We start from the raw sequence: 22,057 nt of genomic DNA, 5'->3' as shown, positions 1-22,057 counted from the left end.
TTGGCAACATGTTTACTCATGAATTTGATCAAGTCAACTGGTTGAAGATTGACTGTTTGTTCAAACTGATAAGGTTGCAGCAGTATTAGAGACTGTATTTAGTTTTGCTTTTTCTTTGTTTTGTGCTATTAACATCTTCCACATCTCCTTTTTAAAATACCAGTGTTATAGTGTGTTTTGATGGGAGCTGAAAGTGCTTGTCAATTCTTAATAATCTGTTCTGATCTGTCAAAAAAATCTTGGCACTCTGCTGTCTCTTATGCCCAAGGACACTGAAGCTGCTGTTTAGTGCCTCTCCCCTTCCCCCAACAAGAGTGTTGTGCAGTAGGCAATGCCTCTGAAGATATCTTAGTTACCTATCATCTGAGGCTGGGAAAACATTATTATGGTGTTCCCACTTACACTCTTTTTTCAAAGTATAATTCCAGACAGTGTTAGAGACAGCACAGGACAGAAACACCTTAGGACCACTCTTCCAGCAAGTCAACTGAAAGGGAAGATGAATGCATGCATTGACACATCATTCCCCAGATCCTTTGCTCATTAACTACCCCTGAGACTTTGTCTATATAGAGAGAAAATATCTAGACAGATGAATGCAAGATAGATGATTTTAAGATGCAACAGAAGCAAACTTAAGGATTAACCATCACACAAGGAATCCTACAGAGAATTTCCAAGTGCTCAAGCACTCTGAGCAAGCTAATCTAAAATATTTTATCATTTTCACCCTTTCCTGTGAAAAACTCAGGTATCATCACAAGGTGCATGATCCTAAACTAGACAGGCCACTGGTTCAAATTTAATATTAAAAATTTTGACTAGGAAGGCCAACTACAAGAATATGGACAAAAGCAAACATTTTGCATGCTCTGAAAAGCAGAAAAGTGTGAAGATCTGGGAATAGTACTGTGGGACTCCAGTATGATTAAGAATCTGGCAGCCATGTAGTACTGTCCCAGGAAAAGTATGGGGAGGATCTTACTGATCCAGCTTTTTAATTGCCAAGTTTTCACTCAACTCTCCTCAAGGAGAGAGAGGCTTCAAATATACAGGAGAGAAAAAGTAACAAATTAAGCATGTATTGTTTTGCGCCAGGGCTCTCATTTTCTTTAAAATGCTCTATGATCAGAGTGAAAGCAATTTTATTTTAAAAATAATTTTGGTAACTCTGCAACATCCAGCCTTCTCTGCTAAAGCAACACATAAATGTAGGAAAAGCAAAAGGGTTTTAAAGAAACGTGATCCAGATATAACCACAGCCTAAAAAGCTTAGCACTGAAAGTACTTCTCTTCAGATTGCCTTTGCATTACTCACAGCGATACTGCAATGAGATGCAATGAGCTGTAAATGCCACTTTATGATATAAGAGAAACAGAGCTTTGCAAATTATCTGCAAGAAATAGCATTCACTTGCATCTTGCTAAAAATGTGGCATTTAATCTGAGATAGCCTTTCAAGCTTGTTTTATGATAGTGTGAAAATATTCCTTGAAACACCTGGGTCTAGAGGGGATTTTCAAAAAGAGTAGCATTTAGCATCTGTGCAAGTTAGCAGCAAGTCTGTACTGAAAATTGAAAACTTGAAGGCAAAAATAAAAGCAGATGTTTTATCTATAAAGTTTATATCAGCACACTGAATTGTAGAGTGTTTACAACATTCTCTACGCTCTTTCAGGCATTGTCCTAACCTAGAATATATGCACCAAAATGGAAAAAAAGACATGAGCAAAGGATACCTATTCTCCCCATTGAGCTACACAAAAAAATGCAACCAAAACATATTACAGCTCACAATACATGTTTATTATTAGAGATGTTTACAGAAAAGTCTGAATTACTGCTAGCCTAAGACTAACAATTGGGGGTGGTTTATAGTTTATGGCTTTGATTTTTGAATCATTTAAAAAGTCGCAAAACTGATTAAGTTTGGGGGCTATTTCAGTCTTATTAAAAAAAGTTCAAGTCACAGATAAAGGAGAAGGTGCTTTCTCACTAGTACTTTAGTAACTACGACCAAATAGGGTGTAAAACTTGGCAGGGTTTTTGCCGCAGACACATCTTGCCCCACCCTGTAGTTCACGGAGAGGCTGAAAAGGTATGCAGAGGCTTTTTGCTCCCATGGAGGGGGCACCAGGCTCAAGATCTTGGTCCCTGAAATAGAAGCATACTCATAAATAAATACATTATTTAAAAATAAAAGCATAATAAAGTGTATTATACATAAGATCTCAAAAGCACGTTAATGAGTCTGAAAATTTCAGAACCAAATAAATACACTGAAATATGCAGGACAGCAAATCAGTGAATGAAATACTGAATGTCTGTGGGCATCTTGCATTCCTGTTTCATATTCAAAACGTTTTGATTTTGATCTTGCTACATACTCTCCAGTTAATTTATATTTTACCTGGCAGTGGTCTTCTTGATCCAATCCTCACACTCAATTTCCCCGCAGAAAGGGATTTGTACAATCTGAGAAGGGAAAGGGGAGGCAGGGGGAGGCAGAGGAGAGAAAAAAAAAAAAACCCAACAGTTATATATCTGAAAAACATCACCTGTGTCTCTGGAAGATTCCTAAACCCTAAAATCGCATATACACTCAAATTGAGAAAAGTTCTGACAGCTAACACCAAATTTGAATAGCTCTTTCTCATGAGAGAAATAGATAAGCACAGTCATCCCTCGATAGTGCAGCATGGAAAAAACTAAACAATGAAAAGCAGAAATTTAACCAAGTCAGGGTGCTGATTTTCTATTTTTTTTTTTTTAACCAAATAAATCTTCCTTCTTGTGGAAAGTATAAATACTGTTTTCTCCTGAAATACTGTGTTTTACAGGAAAAGTTTAAAAACTTTCAAACTGCAGAACAAATGCCTGCTTACATAGCAGACTGCTTTCCTAAGGAAGTTTCCATTATAATTCTAGTACTACAAATGTTATTTTTTTCTGAGAAGACAAGGATATATTTTAAAAAAACAGTATTGTCACCAGCACAGTTCTCTTGGCAATTGGGGGAAGTGATGTGTATTTTCCTGCTCTTTCCTTCAGTTAGCTTAACTGAAAAAAATTGTTGAAATAACAATTTCATACATTCTTCTCTTAGCTACTGTACCAAATCTTTCTCAAGTTTTATATTCCATTTCACTGATTTTGTTTTCATTTTTAATGGACTTTCACACTGAAAATTTTGTTTAATACTAAAAAGTACGATTACTGCTGAAAAGACACTACCTACAAACGTTTAAACACTGTCAAAATGCTAATTGCTGGGGACAACAGGTAGTAAATTCAGCTTTCGCAGTCACACTAATTAAGCTTTGCTTTCCTTATCTGTGGCTTGCTTTCACCAAATTTATATTCTTAGTGCAAAATTCTCTATGCCTTGAACTGGAATACACCTTTATTAGACCTGACTTTATAGTTTCACTTTCTTGCTACTGAAAAGAGGACTATTATTCTGCTATATTATTCTTGCATTCAACTTTTGTCATTTAAATGAAACTTAGTTTAAATATCTGTACAATTATTTCTTAATATTCAACTAAACTTTGCATGCAACGTAAAAGAACACAAGCATTACACTTCTTTTGAAAAGCTATTACCTGCACTGCAATTATAATACGGGAAAAACAGCAACAGGAATTATACGGAAGCACCTTGGCTTACAAATTTTCTTCTTAAAACAGCAGTTAGTGCTAACATAGTACAGAACATATATGCTATAAAATTTTCTTCATACAACATACATAGGTAGAGAGGAAAACAGTCATAGAATGACGTAAAACATTTTTTTCAATTCATATATACTCCTTATAATACACATATAATCTAAGTGCCAAAACAGTGCAAGCATCCAACTTGGAATGTAAAAGTATTTGTTTACATTTCCAAGTTTAACTACATTATAAACTAGATTACAGAGTTCTAAATGTAATACCAATAGTTTAATTCTCTTAGCCCTCTCCAGAATGTAGCTGTACAAAACAGTAAGTGTTAGGCACTGAAGATCAGCCATTTTACCCTCTCCATAGGCAGAGGGAATTCGATAATATTTCATCAAAATCTAAGGATATTTACGTGCATGTACAAATACAGAACTAGCTTCACATTCCATTCCTGCTCTTGGAATGAACTTGACTCTTTATTTCAGTTTATTTTACATACAAGTTTACTGCAAGAGTTTATGTATTCTTCAATTGTTTCTTTGTTTTCAAGACAGTCAAGCATAGTTTCAGAGTGCTTGTTTAATTCAGAAGTGAAAGATATGAAATCTTGAAATCACAATAAAAGTGACCACAGTAGTACTAGTGGAACATCTATTAGTTATTAAAACTAAAGATTTTTGTTTTTTAGATCTACCACTGGAATAATCAGATGCTTTAGAGACGCTTGTACCAAGGAAATGATACTTTGCAGTCAGTGGAAAGAGCCCAAAGCTGTTTGGAAACAGAATATTTCACACTTGTATTTAGTTTTGTAGAAGAAAATAAGGCAGTACTACTATTACAGCACCAAGGCAGAGAACATCTAAAAAAACCCCATATCCTCAATCATCGTAAGCCTGCTACATCAGTTCCTCCTCTGAAGTTAGTAATTATTCCTTTAAATCTTATTATAAATTGAAATAAGTACAACAGAAATGCAAGAAAATAGTGCGGTGGAAGGTCAAGACTACCCAAGAATATCTTAACCTATTTTTGAAGTTAATAAAAGTACTATAAATTCTTGGCACTTGTGCAATTTTCCATCAGAAAATTTGAAATTTTTCAGACTAGAAGTAATTGGTAGACAAAAACACCTCTGCTCTCTCTTTATAAAATACACCGTCTTAATAATTGATCCCGAGTATACTACTGCTTGAACACGATTGTAAATACAATAACAATTTCACAAGCAGAGGTTTGTGACAGAACTTCAGGGTTAAGAACTTCTGTCAATGGATCTTTGAAAAAGAAGCAGCAGCTCAATTCTCTACTGAAGACTTCATCTCTCATCTAAATTTCAAATATTTTGCTAGAACTATCTTTTTTACAGATCTTTAGATCAGTAGAGATCACTCATCCACATTATGGGTTATTCTTACTATCAACATAAGGCAGCTTCTGACTTGCAGTAATTCTCAATGAACCCAATGGCTTCTACTCAGGTAATAAAGGAAAAACTTCTTTGACGCAAATAGCACGTACTTTAAACCCTTACTTGGACTCTATTATGAGACTGACAAGTGTTTTTCCACTGTTTGCATAGAATAATGACAGTAAGGTTATCTTAATCTGAATAAAATATTTACATTAATCTTTCCGAAAAGCACTTTGTGATAAAAGTATAACACTTTAAATGCAAACTACCCAACACTAAGTCGCTTCTAGACACCCTGTCACCTCTCACACAGGACTAAATTTTGAGTGGTGGTAGACCGAAACACTGTATTTAGTAAATACGTATTTTCCCAAAAGAATGCAAGACATATCACAAAATTTGGAAAAGCTAACTTATTTTTGTGCAAGTCTGCAGGAGATATTCCATCTGCTTGTGTGGGGAGAGTTTCATAAAACCCACAATGGTATTTATATAAAAGTTATGAAATTTCTAGGATCCGATTACTTGTGAAGGACAAAGTGCACAAAGGGACTTACCAACGTAGAATGAAATCAATTTCCTTACCTTTCCTGAATCAAGTTCTTTTTGAAAGTCCTCCATAGTATTGGCCACCACCATGTGACTTTTTAGGTCCTCAGAAGCTCTAAGAAAAGGAAAAGAAAACTGGTCAGAGCAGATTTGCGTACATAATGTTACCGTCCAAAATGAACTAAGTTTTCAGAGTAAGTCAGATGAAAAAGTTAACAGGAAGAGAAGCTATATACTCATTTGAATCTTCCTAATCGGGTCATGTCTTTCTACCACTTCTGCCCTCAAAGAGATAAAATTTTGATTAAATGCCAATGGGCTGTTCTCAAGGCTGCTGCACATTTCACCATGTCCAACACTGACCAGCTGTAGATAGAAAAACATAAATGCTATAGACATAGATTTTTCTTTTTTAATTATGTTCTAAATCTAAATAGCAAAATGCTTTTCAACTAGGTAAAAATATTCTGCTTGTAAACAACTTTGATCACCACAGAAGAAGGCAGGAAAACTCATCTGCCATGGTGCTGGATCAGCACCTCGTTCTTTCTCAGTGTCCTTAAAAACAACAATTTGCAATGACAGATATGCAAGGGATTTGGCATATGCAGTAAGTGCAAGTAACAGTCCAAAAGCATTTGATCGCTTATAAGAAAACAATACTATAAAAGTCAGTAAGACATAGGTTCCTAAAATACACTTCTGAGTATGAAACTTCAACTACTGATGTTTCTTGGACAACATTGTTTCTATCAAAATTCCCTACCAAAAGCATCTTTCAGGAATGAATCCTGTGAATTATCTTTCCAAGAACTATTTATGGTGTATTTGTTTATTAACACTTTGCAGGAATTAACAAAAGTATTTTTTAAAATAAATTCACAAACTTTAGCATTCTGTTTCACGAGCACAACAGGGAACTTTTATCACTGTGTGTGAACAAATTTCAGAGGCAGAAAAATGAAATGCCATAAACAGAAAGACAGGCCTAACCTAATTTCCTGCACAAATGAAGCAATAACGTGAGAAATTCTTCTGAAAGGTGAAGTGCCATTCAATGCACCTCTCAAATTACCTGCTGTAAAGGTTAGCATGGATATCCTCCAAAATCTGCTTCAGTCTATCTTCTGCTTCGTGTTCAGAAAAGGTCAGCTTCTGTCCTGTGTCTCTTCTAACAGCTACAAACTGTTGGCTCTTCATGTCTCGTGGTCCCACTTCAACCCTGACTGGAACACCCTTCATTATTAAAAAAACATTAGAAGCTGTAGTGAGTTAGTTATCCTCAGAAGAATTAATTTTTTTTTTTTTGTTTTAAAGCCCAGTCATAATATGGAATCACTTAACACATTAAAGTTCCTTTGATAAAAAAATAAGCACATATTCCACTGCTTTTATGCATTTCTGTCTTTCGCATTTATATTCTCTTCACCTGTGCATTGTACCTTGCTTCACTAGCTTGGAGATGCATTTGTGCCAACATGCAAATAATACTAGGACAGTTCAAGCATAGCTGAAACTACAGTAAGATGGTTATCCCAGACAGTGCAAATCAGATCTTTTAAGGTTTAAGGTGTCTATTCTCATTTTAATGTTCATCCATAATCACCTTTTAATTATTTCACAGAACACTTTCAACTGTATGAATAGCAAACAGCAAAAGTTCTGTTAAATATAGCCTTAATATCAACATTAATTGCATTGAATATTTGACTACGAACAAATAGTTACTTTATTTATTTAAAATTTATTTATTAAAGCTTCTCTGCTTCAAACTTTGGTGACAAGAATCACGACATTTCTCATCTCCCATACACAATCAGACCAAGCATTTCGATTTTACTAGTCAGGTAAGAGTCAGTACTGACTCTAACTTACTTTCTCTACATCCTTTTAACATGTGTCTTAAGCTGCACATAGGAAATGAAGAGAGTAAGTCCAAATATATTCTGGTGGTCTGGGTTGTGTCACTCCTCCAGGGGAAATCTAATCAGCAAGCTAAAAAGCTAAAAGTTAAAAATATTCTACAATGTTCAAAAGGTGAACAGGAGACATTTACCCAAGCTTACTACAATTTTGTGCTCTGGAATCTCTTCGGGTTCACAAGGTTCCAAATTATGCCCTAAACTTCCCCTCCCATTATTTATGCTATAAAGATTAATGATATAGTAAAATCTATCTGAAGGGTGAAACATCTGCTCCTACTTCAAAGCTACATAAAAAACTACTCAAAACTGTAATAACAAACAGTTTAAACCAAACAAACATTCTAGTTTATGGCATACAAAAAAAGCTGTCTCCACAACTAAAACTTGGTGGAAAGTATCTAATATTTCCAATTGTAATGGTACTTTCCAGTGAAGGAAGGATACCTAAAGATGACGTAGGAAGACCTCCTAAGGAAAGGCAATCAAAGTAATGCCAGACATTATAAACCAAGTGCCAGTGACTTGGATTTTTCTGGAGGTAACATCAGAAATCTGCTAGGCTTAAAAATACATAAGGCAAAACACTGTCCAGTTCTTGTGCTTCTTACTCCAGTACCCTTGTATTTTTTATCCTATGAAATTTCTACTCAATAGAAAGAGTGCATTCTGCCTGCAATGAGCCTGAAGATCCACTTTATGTATTATTCTGGACACACCAGCACATTTCATAGAAAACATCAAGTTTGCCCCATGCTGTGCCTGCTTGATAAACCTAATTTTACTTAAAAAGTCACACAACATAGATTCATAGAATAATCAGGTTGGAAGAGACCCACTGGATCATCGAGTCCAACCATTCCTATCAAAGACTAAACCATGCCCCTTAGCACCTCGACTACCCATGCCTTAAATACCTCCAGGGAAGGTGACTCAAGCACCTTCCTGGGCAGCCTGTTCCAGTGCCCAATAGCCCTTTCTGTGAAAACTTTTTCTCTGATGTCCAGCCTGAACCTCCCTTGGAGGAGCTTGAGGCCATTCCCTCTCATCCTCTCCCCTGTCACTTGGGAGAAGAGGCCAGCTCCCTCCTCTCTACAACCTCCTCTCCAGTAGTTATAGAGAGCAATGAGGTCACCCCTCAGCCTCCCCTTCTCCAGGCTAAACAACCCCAGCTCTCTCAGCCGCTCCTCGTAAGACTTGTTCTCCAGCCCCTTCACCAGCTTTGCTGCTCTTCTCTGGACTCGCTCCAGAGCCTCAACATCCTTCTTGTGGTGAGGGGCCCAGAACTGAACACAGTATTCGAGGAGCGGTCTCACCAGTGCCGAGTACAGAGGGAGAATAACCTCCCTGGACCTGCTGGTCACACTGTTTCTGATACAAGCCAAGATGCCATTGGCCTTCTTGGCCACCTGGGCACACTGCTGGCTCATGTTCAGCCGGCTGTCAACCAACACCCCCAGGTCCCTCTCCTCCAGGCAGCTTTCTAGACAGACTTCCCCTAGTCTGTAGCACTGCATAGGGTTGTTGTGCCCCAAGTGCAGGACCCAGCATTTGGCCTTGTTAAACCTCATGCCATTTGACTCTGCCCAGCGGTCCAGCCTGTTCAGATCCCTTTGCAGAGCCTCCCTACCCTCCAGCAGATAGATTCAAAGCGTTAGAACTCCATTTTAGGAAAAAAAAAAAAAGGTTACACAAAGAGAAGAGAACTTGGACACAAAAGGAACTTTCAACAACTCAGGCATCTTATATCATCTTACATTGAAGACTAATATACTGAAACTAATTTCAAACTCAGAAAAAAAAATTATCCCATAACATCACTCAATGCATAATTCAATTTCTAATTAGCATTGTTTCATTCTTTTTGCTATTTCTGTTTTTACAAGACCCTCTAACATTTGATGAAGCAGAATCCTTCCTCTTAACTACTAGGAGGGGAACATGGTAATTTGAAACAAAAAAGCTGTTCCTTTCTTTGTTGATGCTGTACAGGTTTATCTTCTCTGTTCTACTGTGTGCAAAGGAGGCACTGTAGTGACCCTGGACACACTTAAGTAGCAGTGCAAAGCTGTAAACATGCAAATACTATTAAGTTTCATTCTCTATGTACATTAACTGGAGACTTGAAAGTTCAAAAATCACTAATGACATAGAAATCTTAGCAAACAGAGCAAGTCTCAAACATTTTTTCTTCATTTCTTAATGCAAATGATCCCTGACTATCAGGCAGCAATTGTTCTTATTGAGAAAATATTTGCCTTCAGAATACAAGGCATGCATAACATGCCTGTTACATACCCTACATGTAAGCTTCAAAAACCTCCTGGAAAGAAAAGTACCTTAAGTTCCCAGTGGTTGAACTTCCAGCCAGGTGAATAGTTGTCTCTTAAATCAGCCCGTACACGGATATTAACACGAAGCAACCTATTATGATATTCATTACATTTCTTCAACAAAGCATCCTTGTCCTCTTCAGAAAGGGAATTTGTGATACCACAGGGAATAATTACAACCTGCAATATAACATGACACGTACTTCACATTATAAGAAAATTAGCCCCTAGTTATTATAGAGACTTAAAAACAACATTGTGGCTGCATATCTCAGTAATTTCTTTTAACTTCTCAGAAGTAAAGGATACATTTCCGTTTTCACCCAAATGATAGAGATAAAATTATTAAATACATGGGCTATTAAAGGGAGTTTGTACACTAGTATCCTAATGTTTTAAATTAACTTTTTACAGCATGCTCTGTAATGAGACACCTCCTATCCTACGTTAAGTCTTCCAGGAACTCAGTATGAAACGCTTATGTATTTCAAGACAGGAAAGGAAGCAAAATGATAGTTTAAGGCATTTTTACACACCTGAACACAGGCTACTCGAGGTGGAAGCACCAATCCCATGTTATCTCCATGAATCATTGTCATTACACCAATAGTTCGAGTTGTAATGCCCCAGGAATTCTGATAAGCAAATTGTTTTTCTCCTGGTTTCTTGGGATCTTCAAATACAATTTCAAACATCTTTGAGAAATTCTGCCCTAGATGATGTGACGTTGCTCCCTGAAATAATTGCACACAGAAAATTCTATTCAATGGGAAGTTGTCCAATAAGCATAATTTTAAAGGTTTTCATCTCCCTGTGTTTAATGGAAAAAACCCCATTCTTCTGATAAATACCTGGATAGCTCTTCCACTGGCAGATATAAATGCCTCTACAGTGGTTGTATAATCACCACCAGCGAATTTTTCCTTCTCTGTCTTCCTTCCTTTCACAACAGGTATTGCTAGGAGATCTTCATACACTTGAGCATATAAATCAAGTATCTGCATCACCTATGACGAAAATTTCTGTCTTAAGGATTACTCAGTATTTTGCATTTGCTAAATCATGAAGTATTTTTATAGGCCATAGCCTAAAAGCTTAAAAATCTCACCCTTTCTCAATCTTGTGATTAAAACCCAAGATTTCGTCAATTGCTTTAAACTTTGGCTGCTACTTTCTAGGAATCAAATAGCAACAACTATAAATAATAACAGAAAACAAGAGTCGCTGCAGAAATGCTAGTCCAATGCCTATACTGACTTCTAGTATCCACCTGAACACTTGAACATCTGCTTATAAATAAAGATATGCCATGACATTCAAATGAAATAACTGCCTTTTTGGCAAAGGAAGTGTTAAAACCTCTAGCTGTTAACATGCAAACCCATTATTTAGGCTTTTAGGGAAAACAGGTTTTTAGAAGTTTTAAGGAAAAAAATTTTTAAAGAAGGCATACTTTATATTCTACATTCTTCAAACTCCGATATTGTTTGAAGAGCCTAAAGGCTCAGATATGAATTACATGTAATAAAAAAAGGTGCTCTAGTACACTTGGCATTTTTCATGAGGTCTCCCAAAGAAAAGGATATAAATTTCTACCAGGTCCTAGTAAAAAGATTTGTTTGTGTTGCTATGGAGTAAAGTAACTTGCAAAGGCAAAAGCACCAGTGCATATGCTTTTTACCTCCTCTGCAGCTTCTTCATATGTAGCAAATGCTGTGTGACCCTCTTGCCAAAGGAATTCACGAGTGCGAAGGAAAGGCTGGGGATGTTTGAACTCCCAGCGCTGAAGGGAGGGAAATAAAAAAATTGAACAATCACAACTAACACTAAAGTCTTATTTTTGTTAATAATGTTTATAAATAAGTATTACATAATTCTGAATGTGGGATAAAAAGTCAACTATTCACAGATTTCTACTTAAACAATATAATCAACAATAGACATTGATAAAGTATGTTTGAATAAAAACAGCAAGAAAAACAAATCACAAACCACATTCATACTTTGGCCATGAAATATGTGATGTGATCAGTACCATCGTGCGATGCCCACATAAAGCAACTGTCCTACACTGCACTTATAACAGTTACTTGGAAACTGTGTACAGACGTACCACAACATTGCACCACTGATTAAGCTTGATGGGAAGGTCCCTGTGTGACTGCACCCACTTTGCATAGGCAGGATACATGACTGTGGAAGGTGGAGAAAAAAAAAAAAAGCAGCTGTGTGTCTCTGTATGATACAGCCAGTTTATGACAAACCTTTCTTTATGCCACATTTTAGTTTTAACATTCTTTTTTATGAGAGCTATGCTTTTATATTTAATTCTCTTTAAAACACATTTTATTTTGTTTTAACACATAATATTTTCACTGAAAGAAGTACTTTCACTTCATCCTGTGTCACTGCAAAATAGCTTGCTTGCTGCTGGTCAAAGTGCATTCTAAAGCTTAATATCTAATGCCACTGTGTTTGAGTCACTGGCTTAGAGTATGTAAATAGATCAAGGTTCACAAAAAAAAATTCACTGACCTCAAGAACTCCAGATGCTATATCATACCCGATTCAATTACAAACTCATCAAGCCTTAGATCTTAAAATGTTTGTTTAAATTACCCAGAGGAAATTTTAGTTTCACAGCTACAGTCAAAGTACATGCAAAACTGAAGTGAATTATGAGATGCAGTAATTATTTTTTTATAAACAATATAAAACAAGCCACCAAACGTCTTTTTCAGTCAAAGCAAGTCAGTCCTCATGGTACTAACGGAAAAATTATTAGAGTGTACATTTCCTAGGAAAGTCTAAGGGAACATATAGTGTTGTGACATTTGATATACGCAGCAGCAAATTTAGAAAATGTTGATAATGAGTTACAGAAAACATAAAAAAAGAGTTTCCTCTTTCCAAAAGGGATGCTTCTCTATCAGTTACACTATACCTATAACTGTTATCTTTACAGTCAAACTGCATGAAAAGAGGTCTACCTGTTTCACTTGTGGGACGTACAGCAATCGGTTCAGCCAGATCTGTTTTTCCGGATCTTGTGACCCAAGCAACCTTAAGGAAGGAGAAAAAAAAAAGAGGGGGAAATTAAAAGAAAAAAAAATCAAAGAAAACAAGTTTGAAAAAAACCTCTCACACTCAGCTGCAGACTAAGTGATTGGGTTTTCTTGTACTTAGACTAAAATAAAGTTTCAAAGTGTACCTCAGGAGCAAAGTCATCAATATGAGACTTCTCTTTCTCTAGGGCAGCCTGGGACACAAACATGGGGAAGTAACAGTTTTCCACTCCAAGTTTCTTGATCTCTGCATCAAAGAAGTTCTTGATAGCTTCCCAAATCGCATAAGCCCAAGGACGAAGAACATAACAGCCACTCACATCATAGTACTCAATCATCTCCGATTTTGTGATCACCTTTCAAAAGATTATTTAGATACTGAAGTTTCAAATTCATATGCAAAGAACATTCAGGAATTTAAGTGTGTGGCATGCAATTCAAGAGAAGTCTCCTATTTAAAAGTCTTTGTGCTCGAAAAGCTAGCAAAGATTCTTTGAGATCACTTTTCTTTCCTATAAATAGAGAAAGTTAAGCAGGAACATTATGTTTATTAATAGACCTAATGATGTAAAGACAGAGCTAAAACTGAATTTCATTAATCTGAGTAAGAGACAGCAGCTAATTTCCAGTAACCAATAAAACACAGCTTTGTAAGAAATCTCTAGCTTATATAAGAAGAGATTTTTATTCCCTTACAGAATATGCAAAAGATTATACTAGTGAAAGGCAATGTACATCACTGGTATCTATTTACAATCTTTTGTAAGAAGGCTAATCTAAAAACCGATCATCTCTACTCTGGTCATTTTGAACCACATGAGTCAGCAAACTCATTCTTTATCAACAGGTACTAGTTTTTATTATACATCATCTCGAGGTGAAATGTAATTCCCAAGTCTGCAAAATTTTTGCATGTGGGGTGTGGCAGGTGGGGGAAATGCTCATCCTTTTTAGAGCTTCTTAAATTTATTCAGCTCTTCAGACGAGGCACTTCTAATTAAGACCATACCAGCAACATAAGAAACAGAAAGAGTTAAGTACTTTGTTTTGCATTTAAAAAACCCACAAAAAATAGAAATCCAAGATAAAAATCCAAGATACATTTCATTTATAAAGGAATTAAATAATTCTTTAATTCAAACTGATGTGAATTTACCTGAGAGAACCAGTCTGCAAGATTTTCTTCTTTTTTAGCTTCTAGACCCAGCCTATGGTATTAGAAAAGAACAAGATTTGTGCTGCACAGCATGTAGCAGAATAATATAAACTAAAACTTTTTTCTTTTTCTTCCTTTTTTTCGGGAGGGGGAGGGAGGGGAAACAGCAGAAAACGTCATCAGGCATCACAGAATCACTAGGTTCGAAAAGACCCACAGGATCATTGAGGCCAACCATTCCTATCAAACACTAAACCATGCCCCTCAGCGCCTCATCCACCCGTCCCTTGAACACCTCCAGGGAAGGTGAATCAACCACCTCCCTGGGCAGCCTCTGCCAGTGCCCAATCGCCCTCTCTGTGAAAACTTTTTCTCCGATGTCCAGCCTGAACCTCCCCTGGTGGAGCTTGAGGCCATTCCCTCTCATTCTGTCCCCTGTCACTTGGGAGAAGAGGCCAGCACCCTCCTCTCTACAATCTCCTTTCAGGTAGTTGTAGAGAGCAATAAGGTCTCCCCTTAGCCTCCCCTTCTCCAGGCTACACAACCCCAGTTCCCTCAGCCGCTCCTCAAAAGACTTGCTCTCCAGCCCCTTCACCAGCTTTGTTCTCTTCTCTGGACTCGCTCCAGAGCCTCAACATCCTTCTTGTGGTGAGGGGCCCAGAACTGAACACAGGATTCGAGGTGTGGTCTCATCAGTGCTGAGTACAGAGGGAGAACAACCTCCCTGGACCTGCTGGTCACACTGTTTCTGATACAAGCCAAGATGCCATTGGCCTTCTTGGCCACCTGGGCACACTGCTGGCTCATGTTCAGTCAGCTGTCAATCAACACCCCCAGGTCCTTCTCCTCCAGGCAGCTTTCCAGCCAGACTTCTAGTCTGTAGCACTGCACAGGGTTGTTGTGCCCCAAGTGCAGGACCCGTCATTTGGCCTTGTTAAACCTCATGCCATTGGTCTCAGCCTGTTCAGATCCCTTTGCAGAGCTTCCCTACCCTCCAGCAGATCCACGCTTCCACCCAGCTTTGTGTCATCCGAAAACATGCCAAGGGTTTTGAGAAAGACATTGAACAGGGCTGGACCCAGCACTGAGCCCTGGTGACACCACTTGTAACTGGCCTCCAGCTGGAGTTAACACCATTTACCACCACTAATAAACAGAGTATTTTAATTTTAGTTCATAAAGCTAACTTTTCCCAATTTTTTTTCTGACAGCTCAGTATGTATTGGCCAGTAGGAATTTCTAGCATTTCCTTACTTTGGCTAACAACAGTATTAAGAGTATTTCTTAAAAACGGCTCCATTTCTTTTTTACCGTTTGAACCCTTCAAATTCTCAACATGGTTGCAAAGAACCTCATGATGATGCATGTGTAAGCAGACCCACGTGTAAGCTGTCTTAGTCTAAATTTTTAAATTTCTCTCCTAACCAGGGGCTAAAATTTCAGGAAACACGCCACTTGAATTCCCCATCCATCTGGATATCAGTTACCCTCTTCAAGGCAGAAAGCTGACCCTACCACCGAAACAAAGTTATAGTAAAACTACAAGAAAGCTGAATACACCAGACAAATTACAGCAGACAAAAGTAAAGTTTTTATACCTTAAAAACAGAGAGGTTTTAAGGATGAAAACCACATTTTTCTGGCACAATTTCTAAATAAAATAACCACATCTGTCTGTAACAAGTAATTTACATATCTGAAATAGGAAATAAATAGTGCTGCATAGTACATTCTGTGCAAAGACGACTAAACTTTCAGGGTGACAGCAAGAGAGGGACGCACAGCAATCATCACTGGCAAGTTCTACCATCAACAGCAGCAGTGCATTGCTCTGTACTGGGCTAGACACTTCTCAGCCACTCACTGTAAATACTCTAAAAATCCTGGTACAATGAATCGTCCAGGATTTATACTACGAAAGACGCAGCAGCACATCTGAAGCAACAAATAACGAGGCATAGTAACTTCTCAATTATAGTAACAGTACCCATAGTAACAGAGTGTGCACACTGCTTTACACTTTCTACAGGTTAGGCAGAATTTTCCTCACTAGAATGCTGCGGCACAACTGACACTAAATGGCTTTTAGCTTGATCCTAAATATAACATGAATACAGTTATTTTGCAAATGTCTATGCTTTCAAGTAAAATGAGAAACCTACAAAACTCTGTATCTGAACAAAGGTAAACATTTGAGGTTTCTAGCAAATCAAAAATCACATTTCTTACCTGGTTTGTTTCTTAGGGCCTTGACCCTCCCCTGATCCACTTGAGAAGAGTTCATTGCCACTCTGTCCTTGCAAAGATTCTTTTTTGGGACCATCATTTTGCTTCTGTTGCTTACTCTGCTTTTCAGACTTGTTCTCCTTCTCTTTCTTCTTCTTGTCTTTCTCATCAGTGCCACTAGCAGAAACTGGTTTATAGTCAACTCCTGCAACAGACTTATATTGAGCCTTTAACTGAAGAAGTTCCTTAACAGCTGTATCAATCTTCTCCTTGAAGAACAAAAAAATAAAGATAAATTCACACAGAAATCACAGGAATACAATGGCTCTACCAAAAAACCAAAATGAATCTATGTATGGCATTGTGAACATTCTCACAGTACTGGGGAGAAAATATGCAGAAGCATATTTTAACTTAAATGCATTAACATTTTAAGGATCATATCTGACAGGAATAATTTTGAAAGTACATTTCAGATCTCAGAGTCCAAATGCTGCCTATCCTAAATGAACATTTCTAATTCATATAATCACAATCCTTAAGATAGATTTTTAGATTTAAATACATGTAGTACATTTTTATGTTACAGTATGTTTTTACCTTTTCTGCTTTTTCTGATTTCAATTTCCTAACTTCATCTCCTTGAAGGGCTACTTTGCTAAAAAGAGCTTTAGCTTCAGGTGTGTCTGGACCACTGGGTACTGTGTCTGATGCTTGGGGCAAAGCCCCTTGAGCTGCTGGTGGATGTCCTGGCTTGTAATCCTGCCCAGTCTTTTCCTTGTAGTCAGCTTTTAGAGAAAGAAGTAGTTTTACTGCTTCATCTATTTTATCCTGTATGAAGGACAAACAGCAAGATATACTGGTGAGAATTAAAGAAAGAATTGACAAGAAGCACTGATTTTCAGGCTAAGAAAATAAAATTTCCATCTAGCAATGAACAGTGCTTCCCCAAGCAACAGACATACGTTTGAGAGCTGTCACATTATACCAGAATATTCCCCTAGAACACCTGGCCAGTTATAACCTGTTAATATTGCAGCAGAATCTACAGTGAAAAAACACAAAACTGTTTTAGAAAAAATCTTTTCAAAACAAAACCAAAAACCACCAAACAACCAAAAACTCCACAGCAAAACCAATTCTGCAAGGCAGAAACATAGGTGAAAAACACCAGCAGCTCTGAAAATACAGGTTTGTCTCATTCTTTTACATAACCATCATGGAATTTGTCAAATTCTGAGACCTCTTTCTACTGTTGCAGTACACTAGATGCTTCTATCTTCACTTGTCTCAAATACAGCAAGGAAAAGTAAAATACATTGAAAACTTCTGCAAGGTTGACATTTGCCATGCTCATGCCTATTCATCCGGATGTGAGAAAGCTTAAAATTCCAAACCAGTAAAATTTATAATTTGTATCTCAGAATCAAGAAAGTATCCAGCATCAGAATAGCCTTGTGTGACATTATCAGACCATGCAAGCTTGATGGCTAAGCTATGATTAGGACATAAGAGAATTTAGTACACTGATCATTATTCGGTGAAAGACTTCCCCCCAGTGGCAAAATGTGGTAAGAACTGTAATTGCTTACTCTCTCTTCAATGTTATACCTTGGAAGCTTTCTCTGCTTTGAGTCTGCGTACCACTTCCCCTTGTTCAGCTACATTATCGTAAAGTGCTTTGCCATCCACTAAGCTACAGGGTGCCAAGCTACTGCAGCATACAGAAGATGGAAGTGTAGTAGGAGGTGCACAAAGAGGAGCTGAAGGGGGGTTTCCAAGCTTGTACTCTTGACCTGTCTTTTGTTTATATTCTGCTTTTAGATTTAAAAGAATTTTCACAGCCTCATCTATTTGTTCCTGAAGCAAGACAGGAAAAAAAGCAGGTTCAGATAAAGATAGAAACAACAGAGATGCAACACAAAAGCTAAGATAACAACCTTTACTAGAATGGCACTAACGTAGCTGTTGCAATAGAACTAGAGCTAACTTGTTAGCATAAGTTGTCATTATTGAGTCCTGTGGTAAAACTTTTTAGCTAGAATACCTGCAAGCTGCACGTCAAAGGATCTAATCAAGCAGTATAAGCAAGGGCTGATTTCTGTGCCATGAAAGCTTCCCATTTAGGCAGCTTAGTTTCCTCCAGTTACAGCAGTCCACGACTTTGTACACTGGAGAACGGCAGCAACTACTCAAGACTGAATAAAGAACAGCTTCCTTGCCACTATCAAATTACTATCAAATTTATTATTGTGATTCTAGCTTTCAAGTTATAGCCCTTTCTTTTAAGTTACTGCCTGTCTTCTGCTTCACCTATCTTGTATCACTAAAAAAAAGAACTTCTTTCTTTTCCAGGTTCATCATGCACTATCACACAACTCTGTCAGCCATATCTGCATAAGAGAATCTGGGAAAGCACTCAATGGAATTTGAAAGTACTTGTGAAATTTGAGGAACAAAATATAAGCAAAATCTGTAATTAAGTTTTAGTTTAAGCTGAAAATATTGTTCCACTCATAAGTATTCACTACTATTTCACCTTTGAAGCTTTATCTGATTTAAGTTTGCGGACCACTTCGCCTTGTTCAGCTACTCTGTTGTATAGAGATTTGCTGTCTACTGGACAGCGGGATGGAAGAGTAGAAGCAGGAAAAGACTGAGGAGGTACAAAGGCCACAGGTGGGCTTCCGGGTTTGTACTCCTGGCCTGTCTGTTGTTTATATTCTGCCTTTAGGGATAAAAGGACTTCCACGGCAGCACCTATCTCATCCTGAAAGAGAAAGGAAGGGGCAGAAAGAGGGGAATAGAGACAGAAACATAAGACTCTGAAATGCACCTTAAATACTTTTATGAAAAGGCCTGCAGTTTATGTGCACCTAGTCCATTTTCTTAACTATTTAATAGAATTGTCCAGAGAATTTTTCTCTACTACTATTGTACTTTAACACAGTAACTTGCATTAAGGAATAAACAATATTCATAGCCCTAAGCAAAATTACAGTAATAAATTAGTTTAGATCTCCCCAATTATTTAGATTTTTACAGTGGCACCAAGACACTTATGAACAGCATTTAGCCGTCATCCAAAGTGTTATTTCCCATCTTTTCTTGCTCTGCATTAGAAAGAATGGAAAGAACACAACTACTATTAGTTACGTTTTCTATGCTCAATTCCAGACAGAAAGATGTCTCAAAAATATATGTAGTATTTGGATCTTTATTTTCTTTTTTTCCTTTCTGGCTTTAGGGGTTTGGTTTAATTTTAAGCTCCAAATAGCAACAAGTCAATCTATGAATTTAGTTAAATAAATACTGTGGGACGTTTTAACCCTAAAGACCAGATCTGGATACTTAATCAACTCATGCCGAGGGGTGAATCCTGTCCACATTTCAGAACAGTCTAAGAAATACAGGAATCTACTTGTATATTTATGAATATTATCATAAACTTTGTCATACATATCTAGCTAAAAGGTAAGTATTGGAAACCACAAGTCTTGACAGAACAGATCCCAGTCCAAACGGGGATCCCTATGAAAACATGGAACTACAGAGTACAGTGGGCTATGCAAACCCAAACAAAAAAAAGTGTTAAATTTAATCAGCCACCTTAGGTGCTTTCTCAGCTTTCAGTTTTCGGACCACTTCTCCTTGCTCTGCTACTTTATCATACAGAGCTTTACTGTCCAGGGTACCAGAGGTCTCAAGCTTTGAAGACTGTTCAGTTACAGATACTGGAGGATTTCCAGGTTTATATTCTTGGCCCGTCTTCTCTTTGTATTCTGCTTTCAAGACCAGTAACTGTTTCACAGCTTTATCAATATCTTCCTTTGCTGACTTCTTAGCTTTCAAGTCACGAACTATATCACCTTGTGCAGCCACCTTGTTGTAAATGATCAGGTGATCTTCTGATATAGTATAGGCTGTAGTAGAGGTTTCACCAACAAGTGGAGCAGATTTTCCTTTTACAGCTGAACTAGCCTGAAAACAAAATAAATAAAAAAAGAAGCCAAGCATTCAGCATGATAATCTTGCACAGTAATAGACGTATGGTAATACATTTTAAGGCACTTTTCTAAAACACAAGTTTACCTCTTTCTTTGCAGTTTCAGCTTTGGTTTTCTCCTTTGATCCAGATGTTGGCATATCCTTAGTGTGACCATCAGGGATGTAAATCAAAATGCACGGGGCATCCTTACAGCTGTAAGGACTATTAAAAGATTTATAGAAAACAAAACAACAAAGGAAATACAAGATACACATGAAAAGTTTATTGAAACAAGCGTGCCACACTTTTTAGAAGATGCTCCTGCACAACTGCAATTTCATCTTTGTACACAATTGTAGTTACTCAAATTTACGTAATTGAGGATCTGCACTGATTCCTGTTGCATAGAAAGTTTTCTTTATGTTATATTATGCTGAAGTGCAGTATAATTTAGTAATCTGGTAGCTTACTAAAGAACTGTTGAAATTAAATAGTATGTGAACACTCAGTGGGAAATGCTATTGATCCTGTAACGTTGTTGCTTAAGTTTGTATACTTATAATCCCAAGGAACCCATGATCTCTTTTATTAAGTCCAAGCTAGTTAAGGTGCACCAGAAGTGCCATATGCTTGGCTTAGACAGTTTTAAGAGGCAGAAACAGACAAACTGAAAGCCATAACAGTCCACAAAAATAATGCTCAGAAAGACAGTGGAAAATATTTGCAGGCAACATTACTCTTGCCAATGCATATGTGAAAACATTGAAATATAGCAAACTAAAGCAAATTCTGTGAAGTGTGCTTAGGCTATTTTCAGGTAGCTTACCTCACTGGCTCGTAGGGTTGATCACAAATAAAGAATCCCCTCCTCTGAAGTTGTATGATGTCCCCTTTTTTTAAGTCCCTAAGGCAAGGATCACCTAACATCAGTTCTTCTTGCTGTAAGTGTTAAAAGAAATCAGTCCAAATCTAACAGAGCACAAGAAATAGTAAGAAATGCATTTGACTTTATGATTTTGGAAGCGTTAAAATGTTAGTTAAATTCCAGGGGTAGCAGAACAAGTACTAGTAAGAAGATGCCATAATCAAAGGTGTATCAAGACAAAAACTCAAAACTATTGGTCCTAGATGTGGAAAAGCCAGGTGACACCTGACAAAAAATGAATACAATTATAGTTTTGAAATTATGAGAGGTTAAATGGAAAATATGGATAGATACACCAGCACATGGTTTACTTGTTTGACATGAAATCTTTATATTAAAAATAAAGCAACTAGAAAACGTGATGGCAAAAAAACCCCTGTGGAATAAAGGGGACAAAAAGATAACTTACCTTGCTATTTCGGTTGATATATTGCTTGAAATCTTCATCTTTACCTAGAACTGGCTTAGTGATCAGATGTTCATAATTAACACAGACAGTTGGGATGAGTGGTGCACATGGAGTCTCTGCTAACCAAGTGACCTTAGTAGTTTTTTTGAAGTCTTTATTTTCTAAGTTTAACTTGGCATCGATGGACACAATTTTTCCACTTGAATTTCTACAGAACAGAAATAAGAGTAAAGCTTACATGACTAGTTCTTATTTGATGAGACTGTCAATAGATTCACCAGAACGTTAAGTGTTCAGAGTGTGGAAGATGTAGGAAATCAAAGAGTGTATTCACTCCTGCTAATGTTCTTTTAATTTTGATTTCTTAAATATCAAGAAGCAGTAAAGAACATGGTAAAAAAA

General features: G+C 37.2%; 1 protein-coding gene across 7 annotated transcripts in view; it reads right to left on the bottom strand.

The window, feature by feature from the left end:
• Positions 1-22,057, bottom strand: part of EPRS1 (glutamyl-prolyl-tRNA synthetase 1) — a 431,857-nt gene that overhangs the window by 388,411 nt on the left and 21,389 nt on the right. For 2 of the 7 annotated variants that reach the window (XM_069852703.1, XM_069852704.1), the window contains 20 exons: positions 21,656-21,863; positions 21,148-21,260; positions 20,426-20,543; positions 19,943-20,314; positions 18,873-19,103; positions 17,945-18,193; positions 16,934-17,164; positions 16,337-16,602; positions 14,108-14,159; positions 13,098-13,307; positions 12,877-12,949; positions 12,000-12,079; positions 11,568-11,669; positions 10,738-10,893; positions 10,423-10,620; positions 9,893-10,066; positions 6,707-6,867; positions 5,668-5,746; positions 2,411-2,475; positions 1,785-2,154 (listed from right to left, as the gene is read on the bottom strand). In XM_069852703.1, the coding sequence (XP_069708804.1) occupies positions 2,004-2,154; positions 2,411-2,475; positions 5,668-5,746; positions 6,707-6,867; positions 9,893-10,066; positions 10,423-10,620; positions 10,738-10,893; positions 11,568-11,669; positions 12,000-12,079; positions 12,877-12,949; positions 13,098-13,307; positions 14,108-14,159; positions 16,337-16,602; positions 16,934-17,164; positions 17,945-18,193; positions 18,873-19,103; positions 19,943-20,314; positions 20,426-20,543; positions 21,148-21,260; positions 21,656-21,863 (3,289 nt within the window). In that variant the 3' untranslated portion in view covers positions 1,785-2,003. Of the gene's footprint in view, positions 1-1,784; positions 2,155-2,410; positions 2,476-5,667; positions 5,747-6,706; positions 6,868-9,892; positions 10,067-10,422; positions 10,621-10,737; positions 10,894-11,567; positions 11,670-11,958; positions 12,080-12,876; positions 12,950-13,097; positions 13,308-14,107; positions 14,160-16,336; positions 16,603-16,933; positions 17,165-17,944; positions 18,194-18,872; positions 19,104-19,942; positions 20,315-20,425; positions 20,544-21,147; positions 21,261-21,655; positions 21,864-22,057 lie in introns of those variants that run through there. The other 5 variants (XM_069852705.1, XM_069852706.1, XM_069852708.1 and 2 more) reach the window with 3 other exon arrangements.

Source organism: Phaenicophaeus curvirostris, chromosome 2 (genome assembly GCF_032191515.1).
Source record: "Phaenicophaeus curvirostris isolate KB17595 chromosome 2, BPBGC_Pcur_1.0, whole genome shotgun sequence".
In the NCBI taxonomy this organism is placed as follows: domain Eukaryota; kingdom Metazoa; phylum Chordata; class Aves; order Cuculiformes; family Cuculidae; genus Phaenicophaeus; species Phaenicophaeus curvirostris.
This window is presented reverse-complemented; position numbering and strand designations above follow the sequence as displayed.